The sequence below is a fragment of the Sparus aurata genome, chromosome 4 (assembly GCF_900880675.1).
Source record: "Sparus aurata chromosome 4, fSpaAur1.1, whole genome shotgun sequence".
NCBI classification, from domain to species: Eukaryota; Metazoa; Chordata; class Actinopteri; order Spariformes; family Sparidae; genus Sparus; species Sparus aurata.
Window position 1 is genome coordinate 24,365,253 of NC_044190.1, and position 19,633 is coordinate 24,384,885.

The following is a 19,633-nucleotide window of genomic DNA, read 5'->3' on the forward strand; positions in this document are numbered from 1 at the left end:
ACTCTGGGTTTGAAATCTATCAACTGCCCCACATGACATGATGGCTAATCCTGCTGTGTTTGCAGTAACTACATATTTCCATCCAAAATATTAGCATTAGCTTTGTTCGAAAGAACAGCTGTTATTGTTTAACTTAAAGTGGACGAACATGACATGACAAGAGGAAACCTTTTGTTGTTATGAGAATGTAGGAGTGGAGTGAGAGATCAATGACCAACCTAAAAGGAATTAGCTGTAATCACATGCAAGCTGTGTCCAACTTTAAGGCGTGGATCCTCATTTGCAGATCAAACCACAACATGCTGATATGGCCTGACTTTAGCAAACAGTTGCAAATGCTAGTTTTTGACTGTACTAACTTTACATGTAAAGAAGGATTCTGACGTTGTTGTATGGCTGTTTCCATTTATTAAGTAGAGGATCTGATTATTACTTCCAATTCTAAAAAAAACTTGCCATCTTTTTAAGTTTCAGATTTTCTTTTTCAAACATTTTTCAGATTATAAGAATCACTGTTATTTAGTTAAATTTCCAAAGCTCTTTAGCTCTGATGCCAGATAATTCGAACAAATAGGAAGGAACTAAAGTTATCAAATATGGTAGTGAAATAAAAGTGCAATATTTGCCTCCAAATGTAGTGGAGTGGACGTATAAAGTAGCAGAAAAGGAGCATTCACAAGTTAATTTAAAGCGCCTCAATTACAGTACTTGAGTAAACTAGTACTGCATTTTTTTCTTTTAAACTCTTAAAATTCTTCTTCCCTTTTGGTCTCTGTGAGTTCTCTGTAGGACCTTTGGAGACTCCAGACTCTGAACTGTGACACAGCTCCAGTCAGCTGGTCCTGTGGCTAATGTTAAATTCCTTTCTCATGACTCCACGCAGCAACACTCCTTTACGTTCAGGCTTTCACACTTAAGTCCACTTGTATACACACAAATATGTGTCCGGTCCTCCTCATCTGCATTCTTACTCTATCATGTTGGCGCGTACTGTACATTCAGCAGCAGCCCTGCCTCTCCTGTTATGGTGCCAAAATAAATACCATTCCTTCATTTGGTCATGTGCTGCTCCATGAGAAGAGGCTCTAACCCCGGCCTAGGCCTCCCCCCCTTGTCCCCCCTCTCAGCAGGCTTCCTCTCCCAGGATGGGGACAAGAATACTAACATCACCCGTCTGTTCTAAAACTAGGCCACCATGACAAGAAACCAGCCACAAAGAGTCAAGTACTGTTGCTATATATATATATATATATATATATATATATATATATATATATATATATATATATATATATATATATATATATATATATATATATATATAAAAATATAAAAATGTGTGCAGTATTGCAGGCTATGAACACACAGAAGTGAAATCTCTTCAGATCTCAGTACTACACTGATCAAATGATGTGTCTGACTAAATCTGTTCTATATTTATTCAAACAGCCTCAGTTTGAGCCTTTATACCTCCGATAATGTTAATGAAGGTTCTCAGTCATCCGGGTCCTGGTAATTCTAAGTGCTGTATCGTAGGCAACTGGACTTGTTTCAGTTTCTGGAAGACGTTTGACCTCTCATCCAAGAGGCTTCTTCCGTTCTAACTACCTGGAGAGGAGTCAGTTAGAACTGAAGATGCAGTTTGGATGAGAGGTGAAACGTCTTCCAGAAACTGAAACAAGTCCAGCTGCCTACGATACAGCACTTAGAATTACCTCCAATAATTGAGGCTTCACATTCTGGGTAATAATCATTTTGGTTCGGGAATAAGTGAAGGGAAAAGCCAAACAGATGAAACTCTGACTTCTCTTAATGGTTGTCAGTGCAGAAGTCCAGTTCTTACAATATGTAACCTAGGCCTGCAACATTTAATTATTTTCATTATTGTGTATTCAAATGTTTTGTTCAATACTACCAACATTCTAAAACCCAAAGATTTACTGTGCAAAATAATATGAAAAAAAACCCTCTGCAAATCCTCACGAATGAGAGGGTGGAGCCTGAGTACGTTCTGCAGTTCTTCTTAATAAATCCACAAACAATTATCAAAATAGTTTTCTGTCAGTCAACTTTCCTATCATATATTTGAGTAAGCTTTTCAGCTTAGGTCAAAACAACATCAGTTACACAACAGATATTGCAGCATAAAGACTAAAATGGAAACTGATAATATGTGATTAGAAGCTGCAAAGTCATTTCTTTTAAATCACTTCTTGAAAAAAACACTTCCTTTCTATTCTTTTATGCTTTTCACTGTTCTTATTCTTTTAAAAATCTTTTTAATCTATTTCCTCTTATGTGACGTCGTCTTTTAATCATTCATTAATTGCTTTTATTTGTATCTAATTTGCATTCATTCTTATATGAATAATACAATTCTCGTTAAACTAGTCGTCTTTCTGTTTGGCTTGACTGTTCAGAGTTTATCCTGTTATATGGTCTTCCTGAGTTTCCTGCTTTTGCTTTGTCTGCCAAACTCTGTTTTTAAAAAGGTGCTATAAAAACAGTTATTATTTCTATTGTAAGAAAAGTTGGTACAGTCGGTCATTTGATAAATAAGAGAGGTGCAGTATTATGGTCTTTGCATGGCTGAAAGACGACTTATTATGTATCTGCAGACCAAACAGACAGAGGCCCAGCTTCAGATTTGTGAATTTTAAACTTAAATGTACTGTATGTGATTTATGCCTCTAGGGATCTTAGAATCAGAACAATGTAAGCAAAAGACACCGGTAGCGTAGGATCATGGGAGTCGTCGTCGTTCTTGTTAAACAACCACCATTGCTAATTAAAATCTATCTGACGTGACTCGGACAGAACTGTCTACTTAAGGGGAAGGTGTCATTCATTTTAATTCACACCTTGTTAAGTGACATTCGTCTGCATCCTTCCTCACTCTCTTCTCTGATGTTTCCTAGGAAGTTATACCAAAAGGCAACCAGATGAAATGCGCCGTTACCTTGAGTAAAATTATGGATTTTTCTTGGTTTGATTCATGTTGGAAACATTTGGAATAATGTAAGCATGTAACGTAATGTAAACATATGTTATAGCTTTAATTTCAGATGAAGCATATCAGGGCCACAAATGTGCGTTTGGTAACTGCAACGTCCTCAGTTCACACCCAGATCCCACCTCTTCCCTCATCTCTCCTGTCACTCTCAGCTACACAAATCACATAAAGACTGAAAAATCCTGCGAAATAACAATAACAAATAATGGCTTCCAGTAATTGTAGCGTGTCACCGTGGCTGACACATGATCGACACATGATAAGCTTCCTGTTTAAGAAAGACGGAAGAAGCAGCAGGCAATCTTTTCTTTTAGGGCTTGATGTTAGAAATACTGGCCAACGTCTTTTTTATTTCTTTCTTTCAATCAGAGTTATGAATTCTGGTGCTATTTTTAGCACGTAGCACATGCAGTCCTTTCCTTATTTGCAGAGCATCCCTCTCCTCAGTGTGTGTGTCTTTCCCGAACAGTCCCTCATTTCTTCTCAGTGGCATATTGCCAGGGCTTAACTCTACACAACACCCTTCACACGTTCTGCAGTGATGAGCCTCATGGGGAGTGGGGGGGGGGACGACAAAGAGGCATGATGTCACTTCCAACCAATAATAATCATCCTGCATCACTGCTATCCTCCCTGTCTCCAGGTTGCCTGGCAACACCACAGCTTTCCCCCCCCCCCCCCCCCCCGGCCCCTGGCGTTTTGTAAACCATTTGCCTTCTCTTGCCATTGTAATGGATCCAATCACAACGCCAGATCCAGCACCCTTAAATGATTTCCTTTCTTCACCTCGCACACACACACACACACACACACACACACACACACACACACACACACACACACACACACACACACACACACACACACACACACACACACACACACACACACACACACTCCAAAATGGGGAACAACAACATGAATGTCTCTCTTCCCTGTAATATTAGTCTACATGGCAAAGGACTGAATGAATTCATTTAACCTTTACTGAGCTGTTATTCCTAATAAATAATTACTAACAAGGATCAAGCTCCCAACATTTTTGGACTGAAGTGGGAATCAAGATTGATTTTCAGATTCTCCCTCTGTGTGTTTTGCCTAAAGGATGAATAACAAAGACGAGTCACAGCTACCAAGAGAGGGCCTCGCAGTTTAAAATGTGCAAACAAGAAGAACCTACACAGCAACGCACACACAGACAAACACACACACACACACTTACATGCAAGTCCTGGTACAAGGAGCTGTCTGTGGTGGGTGAGGGGGCCGACGTTTACACAGGCTAGTACTCACACTGCATCACTTTAATGGAGACACTCAACAGGTTATGTAATCTCCCGGATAAAAGTCCCACCATGCATATCAAAAATGTGTCGTAGCCTACAGCTGTCGTTTTTGTTCATCCAGACATTTTTAAATCCTCAAATTTCTGGCCAGAGTGGTTTTATGGAGATGTAACGTTTCCTTCTCAGTGTACGAACTGAACCAGACCATAACAGTGAAGACTATGTTGAGATATGTTGTTTCAATTAAGCTCTGAAGAGCAAACTCATTAAAGTAGCAACTGGGGAATTACAAGAGCACATCAGGTAAAAAAAAGACAGACTTTTCTCAAGGATATTACTGTTCTAAGCTTCTCAAGGCTCAGTGAGGGAGCCAGTGTTCTCCATCAGAAGTGCTTGTCGGATGGTCGAATAGCCTCAGAAAACTCCCACACCTTTCTTGGCTATGTCCGAACCTTTCTGAAACTTTCTGAGAACCGACAATCTGGAGATTACTGTGCAGGTTTGTTGTCCAAAATGTATAAACAGGGAGGAAAGCCTTGAAGCTACACCAGCATGTGTAACCAGGTCCCTAGACAATTTCTAGCCTCATGTCCTGACACTGATACGTCCTTCAGCTCCAAGGAGACATCTCTTTGAGACAACACTAACAGGATCACATGACCTCACAATTCCCCCCAAAACAGCTGCTACAGATAATGCGTGATTTTCGTCTTGCTTTCCCACTTGCAGCTCTTTAGAAAACACCTACAGCTTTATTGAATTGTGTCCATCCGTCGCAGGATTTCAGTGTTGGCCTGACTACTTATCTATTTGTTTTTACAATATGGTTGTATGGTGAGCAGGATGTGGAGGTACTTGTAATCAATCCATCCTAATGGGACATCGAGTGTAACAGGAGAAGAGCAGCTACTTACGCTGTGAGTAGAGCAGTATCTGCATCTCGAGCAGGGCGCAGGTGAACAGCTGCAGAACGTTCTCCACCCCCAGCAGATTAAACACCTCCCCCATAGGAAAGTCAAAGAGTGGCAGCTCAGATGTGCTCGGCCTCTGGCACACCACTGGCCCATAGACGCCTGAGAACTTGAGGGAGCGCCCGGATGGTGGCATGGGCACCTCGAAGAGGATGTTGTAGATGTAGCTCTCCAGCGGGAGGGGCGGGGGTTGGGGGGAGGAGACAGCCTGGTGGAGCTGCTGCAGCACCTTCCTGCAGGCCTGAGGGAAGGCCATGGGTGTGATCAGGCAGATGCACTTTGACACGTACAGTGTGTCACGACTGATGTCGTACGAGTTGAACCGCTGCAGGCGGGAGATGGCGGGTGCCGCGTGGAGCATGGGCCTAGTCTGAGAGTGTTGGTGTTGGTGTCGCTGCTCCTCGAGTCCCAGCGGCGAGGTGGGAGTGTGCAAGATGTCGTACTGCTCTGCATTGTGCATGTGGTAAAGAGTCTGCATGGCGCTGCAGATCTGCTTACTGGTCACCTCCTCGAAGAAGGTGAGGGCGAAGCCGTAGGTCCGAGAGCCGTCCTCTCTGGTGATGATAAAGGAGTGAAACTGAGGCTCCCGAGAGTCGACCTGCGTCCTGAATGCCAGACCTTTTGGCATACAGAGCTGTGAGAGGACAGACGGACAAGGTATGAAAGGGTTGAGAAAGCTATTAGAATACATCAGAACCTAAATTCAGTTTTGGGAAGGGAAGTTGTAAAGCAGTTGAATGAGTGCATATTGCAAAATTCAGCTGGTGAAATGTATTTAGGGCTGACTTTTTAGTTTAACCAATTAATCAAATATCAAAAAAGTTGGAGATTTATTTAATAGTTGACAACTAATCATTTAGTCAATTAATTGCAGCAGCTCTAGTGCAAGTAAAGAACTGGAGTAGAAAAACAAATTAGCCCAGTATAAAGTCCGGTCCAGTCCAAAAGTTCAAAATGCCAGCACCTTTAACCTGTTGTATTTTGTTTGTTTAACAACACAGTTATGCATATTTGACAATTTGAAGTTTTAGTGGAGTTACACAACTACTACACAGAGACGGCTGGCTCTTTCCAAAGTTCAAGCATCGGTCAAACCACATAATTCCCTCCAAAACTAACACATTTTTTCAAATAACTGTCCAACAACAAAATATAATGTGAGATGCTCTTATGTGTATTAGGTGTTAAACACTTCCTTTGATGATCTGAAGCAACTAACAAAATTATTTACTGACATTTTTCTTTCCTACGTTATCATATTGCAGAACGGTGAAGCATAATTAAATGCATTAGAAACCACCTTAATGTAACATTGATACATTATCTGTAGGAAAAATATTCATTAATTTATGATATTAATGTCAGCACTGTCATACCATACTATTGACTGTATAGAGATCGTACCATGCCAACTGCATCCTGGTCGAATGGATTCCACTCGACATTTTCTGGAAAGTGTGCTAGAACTTTGGATTTAAAGGTTCTCCGCAATGGACTCTGCTCAAAATTCTCACCTGGAAGTGAAACAAACAGAGAGAAGAGCGAAAAACAAAGAAGACGGGAAGCAGTTAGCACATGTTTCCAGATGTCAGATGGAGAAGCAGAAGAACAGTCTGATTGGAAGCAGGTTTAAAGTGCCAGGCGCAACTGGAGGAAAGAGCTAGTCAGCATGTTTGTCTTGAGAGGAAGATTGTATCGCATCATATAAAGCTGTCATCTGCATCCTGCTTGAGAACGTAAACATAATAAAATATTCAAACAGGCAGCATCTAATACTACAAAATTGATCATTTATCAGACCGGAAAACAAATCTCATTTAAGCGTCTTAATGCTTCCTGACAGCTTTAATGGCAATACAAAGAAACACACAAAATAATCAACCATAGAAAGCACAAGTTGAGCTGATTTGAACCCAGAGTAAAGCAGAAGTGATGCACACACCAAGGCAGTACTGAAAAGTCATTCAGAGTGTCGGGGGGAGAGTAAACATTGACCAAGCAATGCCAGCGCAGGCAGCACTGGATTTCTGTGTGTGTGTGTGAGAGAAACAGAAGCAGTGATTGTCAAACATCAGCTCGTTGTTCAGCTGCTGATCAAGGATGTGAGGGAGAGGGAGGAGGGGGGGGACAAATCAGGAGGAGGGTGCGCAAAAACAGAAAAGGGCAAGTCCCCACACCTGTGCAGAAAATAAATGTGAAAACACAGAATTTAAAGAAACAAAAGAGGGCTGCTGAGAAAAAAAGGTGTGCCAGGTTAAGGGTTGAAGGGTTGAAGCTGAGCTCAGGTTAAGAGGGGGAGGAGTGTGTGTGGTGGGAGGGTTACCTTCATTTGCCAAATTTCCTCTGGCCCCATCTCTGAATTTAGTAGCTTCTATATACTGGCATAAAGCTACACAACAAATAAAACAAAAATATAATTAAAAGCCTGCTTGTGGATGTGTAGCGCATCACTTCTCAGTTTTGTGCAAACACATCCCGACAGCTGTGCTCTCAAAGCTCTGTTCTGAGAGCAAGCTGCACACAGACCCAGGACATTATCATGTCAGGTGGGTATGCTAATTCAAGGCAGCTGGCTGGGTTATGATACAAGGATACAGCGTTTAATGTGTGTCATGGCTTCCTCTTCGTCTACAGATCATGCAAATCCATATATGGATTATGTTCTCACCACAAAGAACCCACAGCCATGCTAGAGCTCAGTGGTGCTTGGAGCCAAGTGCTAACGTCAGCATGCTAAACTGCCCCCCGTGTTTGCCATGTTCACCATCTTCTTTTGGCGTTATGGCATGCTAACATTTGCTAATTAGCACTAAACACAAAGAGCAACTGAGGCTGATGGCAATGTCATGAGCTCTGCAAGTTTATGAATTTGGCAAACACACATTTTTACCTGTTGATGAAAAGTTTAGGGATCACCAAAGTTACTATAAGTCATCACCCAGAAACCATGAGTGCCTGTGCAGAATATCACCACGAGAAGTATATGACGACGGGATCATTTCATTTCAAACATTAAAAAGATTTTTGTTTTACATGAGTAATTTTGTAAATCACACCTGAAGTAGTTAGTGAATTCAAACATATACCTTGCCTTGCAATTCAGTGGTACTGATAAAGACACTGGATCATTTAGGCTACAAGCAAGAGCGCGAACCTGTTGCAATATGTTTCTTATTCATCATCATAACGGTTGCCATTTTAAGGACAACTGCCAATAAGTTGAATTTCTAAATTGGTGATTAAATCCAATAAAAAGACCAAAACCAAAAACGAACTGGTCCTAATAGTAAGTCTGTGTAGCCAGAGCCTGATGTATCTTATTCCTCTGTGCCACAGAGCTCCATTACTGTCCAATAATATTCAAAAGCACATTAAAGAGTCACACTGTTGCACTGGGGGACATTTTCTACATTATGATGAACATGGAAACTGCAGTTTATTTTGAGTCGATCCCACCAGCACTGTCCTGCTGCCATAAATAATCACTAAAGCACCAAATGTGCATCAATTCTCAGTTAAAAATAGTCCCAAACAAATACACCTTTTACTCCCATCAGAGCCGTTTAAAAGAAAACGTAAAATGTTTAGAGGTGTATGTTTTTTGGGTGTCAGATAGAGTGAAGAGTTTGAAAAATCCAGTATCAAAAATACAGTTTTGTTCGTCTCACACGTCATGATTTACCAGGTGATGCATATAGCAGAAGTATTTTACAGACATTATGTGACATTTTCATATATATCAACATTTTTCACTTTAGGTCTGAAGCTTGAAAAACATCTCACAGCGTGGCACATTAGTCTAATGTGTGTCCATCAGTAGACAGTCATGTGGCCGACTGAGTGAAAGGCTGCTCTTGTACTGGAGACTGACTGGCCATGGGGCTGAGCTAGATTATCTAACATTTTACATAAAAGCGGCCAAGGCGGTTCTTTTTGCTGTCCTCTTCATGCATGACATTTGCCAAGCAACAAAGAAACAGTCCTGCTGGAAGAAACACAGAATTCATGCAGCATGTCAAAGCCAAGATGTGAGCTGTGTGACACATGCCATTGAGTCTTTTACAGCAGGTCAGCTTTAAATGAAATCTGCTCCCAGGCCTTGTGAGACGTCAAATTAGGACTTTGCTTTCTGGATATCATTGTATACCTTACTGCAACAATCGCTGCTGTACCTTGATCAATCAGTCAGTACGCTCTCTTTAATGGCTGTTTTTATTCTTTTTTTTTTTTACACTTCTTGTCTTTGCACGACAATACACCCTTGTTGCCTTTACATTCTGTAACTGTCTTTGTGTCTCATGTACATACATGTGTAGATAGTATTTACACTTGCACCTTAGCTCTGCTGTCCCATATTTCTTCTGTATACCTTTCATTTTTTATCTATATATCATTCTTACTATTCTTTACTAATTACTATTTACCATATATATTCTATAGTAGAGTCTCTAAGCTAAATAATTTCACATGAGTGTACTTGTACAAGCAGAGTGACAATAAACTACAAATCTTTTGGACTTTTTTGTGGACTATGTGGTTTATGAATTCTCATTACACTTAATATGACTCAGTGGTGACACACACACACACACACACACACACACACACACACACACACACACACACACAGAGGCAAAACATGATGACTCTCAAAACTCTCCTCCCTGCTGATTACATTAATTCTCTCTGTTGCATCTGTTTGAATATTCATGTTTGATGAAAGCTCCACTGTTGGGAGGCATTTACTGAGAATCCTTGTGGAAATGGTGAGAATTATGAATGAAAGTTCTGTATTTACTCAGGTAAGAGCTTTACCATATGTGCCCACAAATATATCAATTTTTCTGTATTCACAGTCTCATCCTCCAGCACAACGGTAAAGGGAGGTGTTGAGGGGAGCAACAAAACCAGTTCATATTAGGCTCATTCATAGCACGGTGAAATGAATCCTGGCAGGGGAATAAAAGTCTTGTGGATTAAAGGGTTTAATCTGTTAGTTACTTTCATATTCAAACTGCCCGCAGGGAAGGAAGTAGGCCAGGAACGCACCTCAGTCTCAGACACAAACATCAGCAACCAAAGATGGGCCAGACAGTGAGATTGTTCTGATTAGTAGGGAAGATAAGAAAATATTCAATTCCTTCTAATTTCCGACATTTTTATCCCACTATGATGAATCTAATATCAATGTTCTATCCCCTTATTTAAAGACATATAATTGTTTGTTTTGTACTTGTTCAAAGTGGATAGAAAATGCATGACGACAAAGCCGTTTCTAAACCCAGTCGCGGCAAAGTCAACTGCTGCAATAACACAACAAACATCTGGGAGCATCTGGCTGTGGAGCAGGTTTGAGGAGACATGTCACTTCACTCGACCAACAGCGTCAGTTTATGCTCTTTTGAATTAATCTATATCATGGCAACATGCATAAATCACCTCCCAAAGCCTGCACATGGCGGGCCTCGACACTACCACAGGAGAGTTCCTAAAGGTAATTATCACAGCATACACAGGCAGCATATTACTAGAAACTTGAACAAGTGAGTGGGTACAAAATGTGCTTGTCATGACATGCAAGATAAGGAAAGTGTTACTCAGTGTTCTCAAAAGCCTAAATCGATATAAATTTGTGAAAGGCTTCCTTTCTGGTGTCACTCAATTTTTTTACTTCTCTCTCAGTTGACTACATGGAAGCTGAAGTTTTTCATTTTCTTGTCTATCATCGTTTATGTGTACACCAATTATTGGAGATCAAATATTATCACTCAAAGAAACACTATGTGTGGTGTACAGAGGAGCATTTTAAAAATAATATGACTTAAATAAAAAAAAAAAGAGAAAATGTCAATTGATGTTTTGACAATCTTCAATCAATTGCACTACTCATTTGGGGGCTCTTTTAGGCATTTATCGAATCATCAGACGGATGACAGGAAACAAGAGAGAGATGTGCGGTTAGGGTTCATGCCAGGACGCAAACCAAGCCCTAAAACCAGGCCACCATTAAATGTTTAAGAGGAAATTGAAACAGGGAATTGGATATTGAAATGACAAATGGTTACTGTAAAACGGCAACAAGAATTTGGAAAGAGAAGCGGAGATGGAAAACAGAAAAATGTCAAGTCAATGGTAAAATTAAAAACCGAATTGCTTACGAACTTATGTTGAAACATCTAGATACAAAAAGGAAAATGCCCCTCCAGAGTGGTGCTGTCACTATACAAACAGCTTTACTTATACTATCCTCTAGGAGAAATAAATTACATATACCTTAATTTTGAAGAATTATACTAGGAATGTTCCTTTTCCTTGTTTTCACATAGGGTGACCTGATTGGTGGCTCATGCGCAAAGACCACACAGGTGTTCCCTTCACCTGCTAATTAGTGCTAATTACAAGCTAACTGCCTCACTCGTGGGAATACACTCTGGGAATACGCTTGTTGACGTGAATGCCAACAAACAGTTAATCTTGATTTGTCAGATGTCTGCACAAATGGACGGTGTTGCCAAGGGCGTGTGGACCGGTAGCAGTGGGAGTAGAGTGTCACAGAGTACTGGCTCCTCGCTGTTTCTGCCTGTAAGCCAGGGACCACCCACAGCTCTGCACCCCTACTGTGCTCATACACCCTCACACCTACTGTACTGTAGTGTGGCCCACTAGGCAAAGAAACATAAAAGAGGTTCCTCTCGGACTAGAAAGCTGTATTCAGACACGACTCGACTTGACTGCCCGCTACAGAACGGGGCGAGGATACTGCTAACACTTCAAAATAGCTCAGCAGAGAAAACATCAACACTTTTTCACCCAAAGGACCTGGCGCTGACAGCACATGATAGCTCACTCTCAGCTTAGCTCACAGCCTTCACAGCTTATACTCCCAACAGAGACAATATGGGGGGTTTATTTTCAATAAAAGAATCCATTTTCACAAATACTTTCTTCGACTTTCTTTTTTTTTCACTTGCTACAGTGTGGGAAAGCGGCACTTTAGTTTATTGAAAGCTGGCAAACTACCATCACTGTCTTTTCTCACCAGCATCAGTGGGAAACACCACTCACAGCTCAGCTGCCAAAAACTACCAACATTCTGTTTCTTGGGAAGCTTTAGGAGAAAAAAGTGGTCAAGTAATTGTCAAGGACAAATGTCAACACATCAAGGAATTTGATAAATTGCACTGAACCTGTAGTAGTCTATAGAGCCGCAGCGATTAGTCGACTGAAAGAAAATTAGTTGCCAACTATTTTAATAATCAATTAATCGTCATTTTTCAAGGGAAAATAGGAAACATTGGCTGATTTCAGCTTTCTAAACATAATCGCTGCTTAACTTCATGATAGTCCAAAAGCCAAAGACTCTTCATCTACTGTTTGGTTGGACAAAAGAAGCAATTTGAAGACGTCACTTTGGGCTCTGGGCAATTGTGTTTGGCATTTTTCACTATTTTTTGACATTTTCAGAGACTAAATGTGAAAAATAATTGGCAGATTAGTTGCCAACGAGAATAATTGTTAGTTTCTCCTTTTTTCAGAATAACAAATCTAGACAATGATGCTCTTGCCACCAAAAATCTGACAATATAATGGGAGACAGACAAGTTCAACAGCATTCTTAGAGTCATTCACATCTTTCAGAGCTGGCCAGTATTTTTCCACCGTCACTTCGACAAAATCAGTACATCTATTACATTTATCCTGTGGATTTGTTCTAAGTAGCCTTGAAGCAAATTAACATCTGTTAACCTGTAGCGCCACTTTCTTTTCAGTTCAGCGAAATGTCTATAAAGCCTGACAACCCCGTAATCTTACGTATATGCCACAAATAAAAATACATTTTCTTTTTGATGGTTGGTTTACCTACTGCTGTTTGTTGCTGCATCCCCCAACAAGCAAACATTTCCACAGCAGACATCTGAATTTGTCACATGACGAAAAGCACAGGTGTTACCATTAACGTAATTGTGGCTCTGTTACGCTGAGAGTCTCAGTGAATCATGCACATGCTCGAGGAACTGGCTCGTCCAAATGTAATGGAGGCATTGTTACAGTGAGTAATTGCACCTGTGTGTTCTCCCTACTTTGACGTATCACACATCTGCTGTACTAAATACTTTATATTTGGTTTAACTGCTGTGCACACAAACAATTATTATTATTTATTTTTTTTGGATTGTCATGAAATAAAGCCAGTGAGAGTTACAAACACCAGCCAGTTCAATATCTAGAACCCTATCTACAGCTAAATGGAAGAAGAAGGGCTCTTTAAATCATACTCTGCTTTAACGTCACATGAAAGCCTGAAAATTGAGCTTACCAAACATCTGTTAGCAGCACCGGGATAGGGCTACACAGAAACTCGACTTGCGGAAAATACACAGCCTTTTAGACAAGAATGTGCATGTTTAATTACTCTGCCACGAAGGGAAAGAATGTAAACCTTCACCATTCAGGAGCACGTCTACACTCTTAGCATAAGCCATAACCCAACAGGGAACAATACTTTATCCAGGGGAAGACTCATTACACCCCAGGGGGAAAAAATGAAAATGACAATTTTATTCAGGGAAATGAGATTCAGGAAGGTTTCTGCAAAGCAAAGTCAACCCTGAATACGATCAATATCAGATAAATAACCCAGACGAATACGACAACGCAACATGAAGCAGCTAAACGGTCTGTTTTAGTGAAAAGACGCAGGTTCCAGTTTTTCAAGTTCCAGTTATTTTCAGGGCCAATGTACGGATTATTCATATTCAAATGCAAATGTAACCTAAGAAACCAGATCACACAAGTCAAAGTCGACAACGAGCAAATATCATGATCACCATCATTGACCGTCCGTAGTGTGTATTCCCTTTCTAAATTTTCCCTTTAATGTAAATCAAATCTTAATCTAAATGTTACTTAACAGTTGCATTCAAGTTGATCTTTAGCGTCCAACCACCATTAGCAATAAATGTCCCCGTATTTTGAGCTCTGTAATCGGACGTTTCTTGCAGAGATGCACCTCAGCAGTTATAGTTTATTTTTTTAAACTTAGAAGTTTTTATGTCAATGAGGTTCTACCTACTTTCAGTCTTAGTTGTTCGTCTTTCTTACTGATGATGTAACTGGGAGAGATTTAAGCTGCTAACTTGCTCCAACTGTGAGTCAGCTATCACGGGCCATTGGAATAATTAATGAGACCTTCACTTCTAGAACCAGGGGCACTGTAATGGCAGCTCTATGATGAATTAATTGATAGAAAATAATGTTAAAAAGCAAATCCTCCCTTACAGCTTTGTGAGCCAGTATTTCCACCTTACCATCTTACTCATGGTCAGGTTCATACTTTGTAAAAAATGTATGATAAAGATCAGATAAACTGCACCTTCAAAGGCCTGTGAAGGCTGTAACTAGTCTTCAAACGGCCTCCAAAATCCCCCAACACATTTTCAAGTAGATTTTTTAAAAACACAGACAGGAGACCTTTAACAGTTATATAAATACCAAGTGAAGTGAATGAAAATATGAAAGCCCACATTATGCATTTAAAGCCAGCTTTCATGTTGAGCCATTCATCCTCATTTGTTTGCTGAGTAGGATTGGGGGAGAGAGGCTGCCTGGGAAATTCAAAAGGATATTTAGCATTTGAATAAGTGGAGCCTGTGTGCGAGTGTACTTATGTCCCTCAGCTGCCTGTGTTTCCAGTGTCGCCTGCGAGGCTGCAGGGTCATACATATGCTAATCAGGTCCTCGCTGTGCTGTGCCCTAAGAAAGTTTTGGTGGTTTCTTTGTGCTACACTGTACATAAATCACCGCTGGATCACATGAAAAGTGAGGAACATACTGTACTTCAGCTCTGTTAAACCACCAGAGAGTTTGACTCGGCTCATTTCACTCATCCATTAATAGTCAATTGTTGTGCCAGCAAAGTCTGACGCAGATTACTTTAATTGATTTTAAATGTTTAAATCATTGAGCGTATAATTACTGAATAATGTTCAGTCAGCTGTTCAGTTATTACGGTAATTACTGAGGGAGTTAGGCTCCAAAGTTACCATCCTCAGTATCTGTTGTTTATGCTCTATAAGATGAGGCTGAAATGTCACTTCACTGTTTCAGGACATGTTTTGTTTATGACACCCAAAACTGTTCATAAATTACAGGTGAATAAAAGCATTTGTTGAGAAATAAGTATTCCAAGCTAAGTACAGTATTTAAAAGGGCTGCAATTTGTTTAGCCCCAAATGAATCTAACACTTCTTTTGGTTCATAAAAAAAAATCAATAATCAAAATTGGGGCCTATATGTCTATTATTCAAACAGGTGTTACGTTTACGATATGATTCATGATTGGCCAGGATGATCATTTTTGCATCACAACCTTCTTTTTAACTACAAAACTATTAAATCCCTGATGGAGTCAACACTTGTTGAGGTCCGTACTGGACAAATTTGTTTTCTTACATCTCAAGAACGAGATTGAAAGTATTTAGATTAATTGTTCAGCCCTAATCAAAACTCAGTTCCTAACTGATTTTCTGTCAATTAATCAACATTTATTTAATTGAACTATTTTTCAAAAACAATGAAAAACATGTACTCTTTGTATCATCGGCAAACTTTAAATAAGTATTACAAATGTAAAGCTTTGTTTGTCTCCATTGCAGCTGCTGCAGAGTTTCTCAGCGTGTGCATTTCCTCCTAAACCAACCACACGTGAAGAATATCTGAACCATCGCTGTCTAATTTGGTTTCAACGTTAAAAAAAAAAGGCAAATTATTCCATCACATGCAAATTATTTCTTCACATGAAAAGATTCAAACCTGAGACAATGAAAAAATTAAAGAGATCTTCAAAGTACACCTATGTCAGATGTTTATCAGACATAATCTAACCTGTAACAATGGAATTTCCAAACCGTTTCCTTTCTTCAACTCAAAACTGAAAGCCAGTGAGGGCAGGCCCCTAACCTCTTTCTACAGTAAACAGCAGCAACATGCAGTAAGTAGAACAGCCACAGAGATGTTTGACCACAGAGCCCCGGTTTGTACTTCTGAGGAAGCTTTCAACCAGTTACATTTTTGTCCAGTCAGAGACACCTTAAAGAATAGAACACCTAAGAATATTTTTATTATATTAGAGACTTCTGAAAATTGGATAGGTAATTTGAGAACTTGTCAATAATACAGCTACCGTCGCTGTTTTTAAAATGCATATGAGAAGCCAATCGACATGAAAAAAACATGTGCTATAAAGAAATTAATTTAAGTGTGTCCAAAACGAGCTGATACGCTGGTAATTTCATTGTCCAAGAATTGACTGACAAGCAGGACAGCGGTCGAAACAGCTAACGCAAAATACTAAATAAGCAATTAGTTTCGCTGCCACTCAATGTCAAAGAATGACAGCCAGGTACACCATGGTACCTCTGTACACACTGATGGAGGGCTAACAGTATTTTCATAAGTATTAAGAAAAGCTTTACTTTCAAGGGTAGAAAACGTGAGGATAGAAGGCCAAAATAAAGAGGTAATGATTAAAGACTTTCTGCTCAATCCAAACGAGTATGGACGTGGCCTCGGTCTGATCAACTATACTGTCGTGCTCAATTCTAAAAAGTATAGTGCATGTTCTTGAACGTCTATTAATTTCACCAATTTTAGGTAAGAACTCAACTGTGAACAGGAACTAGAGTTAAAGGAAGTAAAACTGGGAAGTACAGGGGTTGAGTCTTCAAAAACCAAAAGTTTCTTTGGTTAAGTCATTGCTACAGAAGGGCCGCTCACTATCTGCTGAGTCACAATAAATCACACTGAAATGAAGCCGAAAGAAGAAAATAAAACAGACTCTTCCCGAGAGTCAATCCTGATTTTACACGACTGAAATTCAATGAACATGGCTGAACTAATTGGATTGTTGTGTGAAGAGTACAGGAGTAGTGACCTGGCCAACAAGATCTTATACACGTTAAGACATTTACTCACAGCAGGCTTAAGACTGGTTCATGTTGGTAGATTTACACTCAGATAGTTGGCCTGACTAAAGCATAACAACTGCAAAACTGAAAACTGTGACGCAACATTTAAAATGTAGCTACATGAAGTGATGATCGCATCACATGACCTATATTATGTCTCTTTAGACCATCAGCCTTTAGGGATTTCCAGAGTTAGCACTGATGTTGCTGCGGGGAACCCTGACATTAGTCGATGGTGGAAATTGTGGAGCCAGATAGCATCAGCTCGAAAGGACAGAAATCTCAAATGTCAAAAGTCTAATCATTATTTTTTAGCACAACTCCACCGATGTCTGGAGTCTGTCACGACTCCCTGAGGAGGCAAACTATATTGGACACACACAGCCCAGTTGCCAGGACGCAATGTTGGCACTTCTGGGTTTCTGCAACCCACTAATACATTCATATTCTTATGTGTCATAGGCCATATAACATATTGACATTTCTACAAATGTTTCACATCACGAGGAGGCTGCGGCAGTGACCACAATTCAGAATTGTGTTTAATCATTTGAAAGTGAGAAGCCACAGGAATTGTTTGATTAGGGACCACTGTGGTTGGACATTTGATCCAAAAACTTGACTGTAGATTCTTCTAAAAGTACGTCACTTGAGTTACATTATGTCTTTGTTGACCTTCAACATTTAGGGTTTCCCCAGAGTTAGTGTTGCATCGGGAAATCCAGACGCTGTTCGACAGGGACAATGTTGGAGCTTCAACTGCCAGATATTTACATACACTGTCAAACGTGTAATCTCTACTTTTTGGCCCACTGATTTCTTGGGGTAATAACCACGAGTACTAATTATTATCCTTTTTTCCCTGGGTGGAGGCACCATTATGGCCTGGGTGGAGGCAACATTATGTACACAGCCCCCGAAACTCTGACACACCTATCCATCACAAAAAAATCTAATAAATGTAATAAACAATAATCTTCAATAAAACTGGATAAAGGCATTAACATTTAAGAATACTAATGTTGTAACAATCAGCGTCAGCCACAGTTTACAGAGCATGTAATTAGATGCATTCACAGAGTCTTTCGAGAGAAGCAGTTATTACAATTTTTGAACCAAGACAAAATGGATGTCTTTGTTAGGATCTGCTCTTTTGAGATGAAATGTGCAGTTCTGGTAACAGATCCTGTCACGTGCCTTCTGTCAGTTGTCATAGCTACTCAACAATCTTCACACAGAGACGCTTTCAACTTCTCTCTTCGTGTTTGTATTAAGCCTGTCTCTAAACAAACCCAGCTTGGGTACTCATCATCTGGGATACACATTCTCTACCGTTCAATATGTGTCATATTGCCAGCTCCTCAATTGTATTTCTTTTTATTTATGATTTTTAAAAAATTAAATACATCATTTGAAGAATCTGCACAGCGTTCATGCTCAGGGCCAAGAAAATTCAGGGACCTCGGGGGCCACCATGCAAAAACAGATTTGCCAATCGTCTCTCTTTCAAACAAAACACATGCTCATGCAGGTAAAATTGATGCTGAGGATGTCAAGGGTCGCTGAAGGGCATGATACATTTTTGCCCTGGGGCATTTAACAGGTTAATCCTCCCCTGTGTGTCGCTACACTGCTACCTGCTCTCCTCTAAATAACCCGGTGACAGGTAGGAGCCACCGTGACAACACCATCCTATGTAATAACACTATACCGACACAAACCAACACCTAAGAAAGTGTTCACATTAAATATTCATCATTAGTGAGCAGCACCAACATCAACCGATGTAGACATAGATATAGTGTGTACTAATCGGGAGGGAGAGTATCGAAAACCTTTGAATTAACATTCATGTCAGTGCGTTAAAGAGACACAACAAGCCAGTAATCCGCTCTCCTCTCCGCGAGCATTACAGAAAAACAGGCTGAGAGAAGATGAGCTAGGCCTGACGTTATGCCGCTGTGTGTTTATCACAATAACCTACATTTAATGTAGCATGAATAAATAAACGACAGGCACGTTCAGATACAACAAAGGCTGAATAATAACGCTGACCTAATGTTAGAACCCTTTCCGTCCTGCCTTATTTGCTACAGCATCAGCCCCGACATTTATCCCGATGGCTAACGTGCTTACCGGACAGTTCGTCGGGTTCCAGCCCGCTGTCGGTGTCGAGTCCGCAGATCACAAAATAATCTGCGAACCGGCAGGAACCGGAGCTGAAGCCGGTGGTCATTTTGAGACTGGTCCGGTGGTGAACTTATCCCCTCAACAGGGAGCATATTAAAGGAACTGGGAGAAGTGATTTCGCCTTGCCATCACGGATGCTACGTTACTGCGAAGCTCGAAAATCAGTACCGATACCAAGCTAACATGTCTGCTAATAGCAACGGCCAT

At 40.3% G+C, this 19,633-nt stretch overlaps 1 protein-coding gene across 5 annotated transcripts in view; it reads right to left on the bottom strand.

Annotated features, from left to right (window-relative positions):
* The window catches only part of dennd5a (DENN/MADD domain containing 5A), a 37,407-nt gene extending 17,774 nt beyond the window's left edge, over positions 1-19,633 (bottom strand). For 3 of the 5 annotated variants that reach the window (XM_030414151.1, XM_030414153.1, XM_030414148.1), the window contains exons 1-4: positions 19,373-19,633; positions 7,594-7,659; positions 6,675-6,784; positions 5,214-5,904 (exon numbers count right to left, since the gene is read on the bottom strand). In XM_030414151.1, coding sequence (XP_030270011.1) covers positions 5,214-5,904; positions 6,675-6,784; positions 7,594-7,659; positions 19,373-19,472 — 967 coding nt within the window. In that variant the 5' untranslated portion in view covers positions 19,473-19,633. The remainder of the gene's footprint in view (positions 1-5,213; positions 5,905-6,674; positions 6,785-7,593; positions 7,660-19,372) is intronic. The other 2 variants (XM_030414150.1, XM_030414152.1) reach the window with 2 other exon arrangements.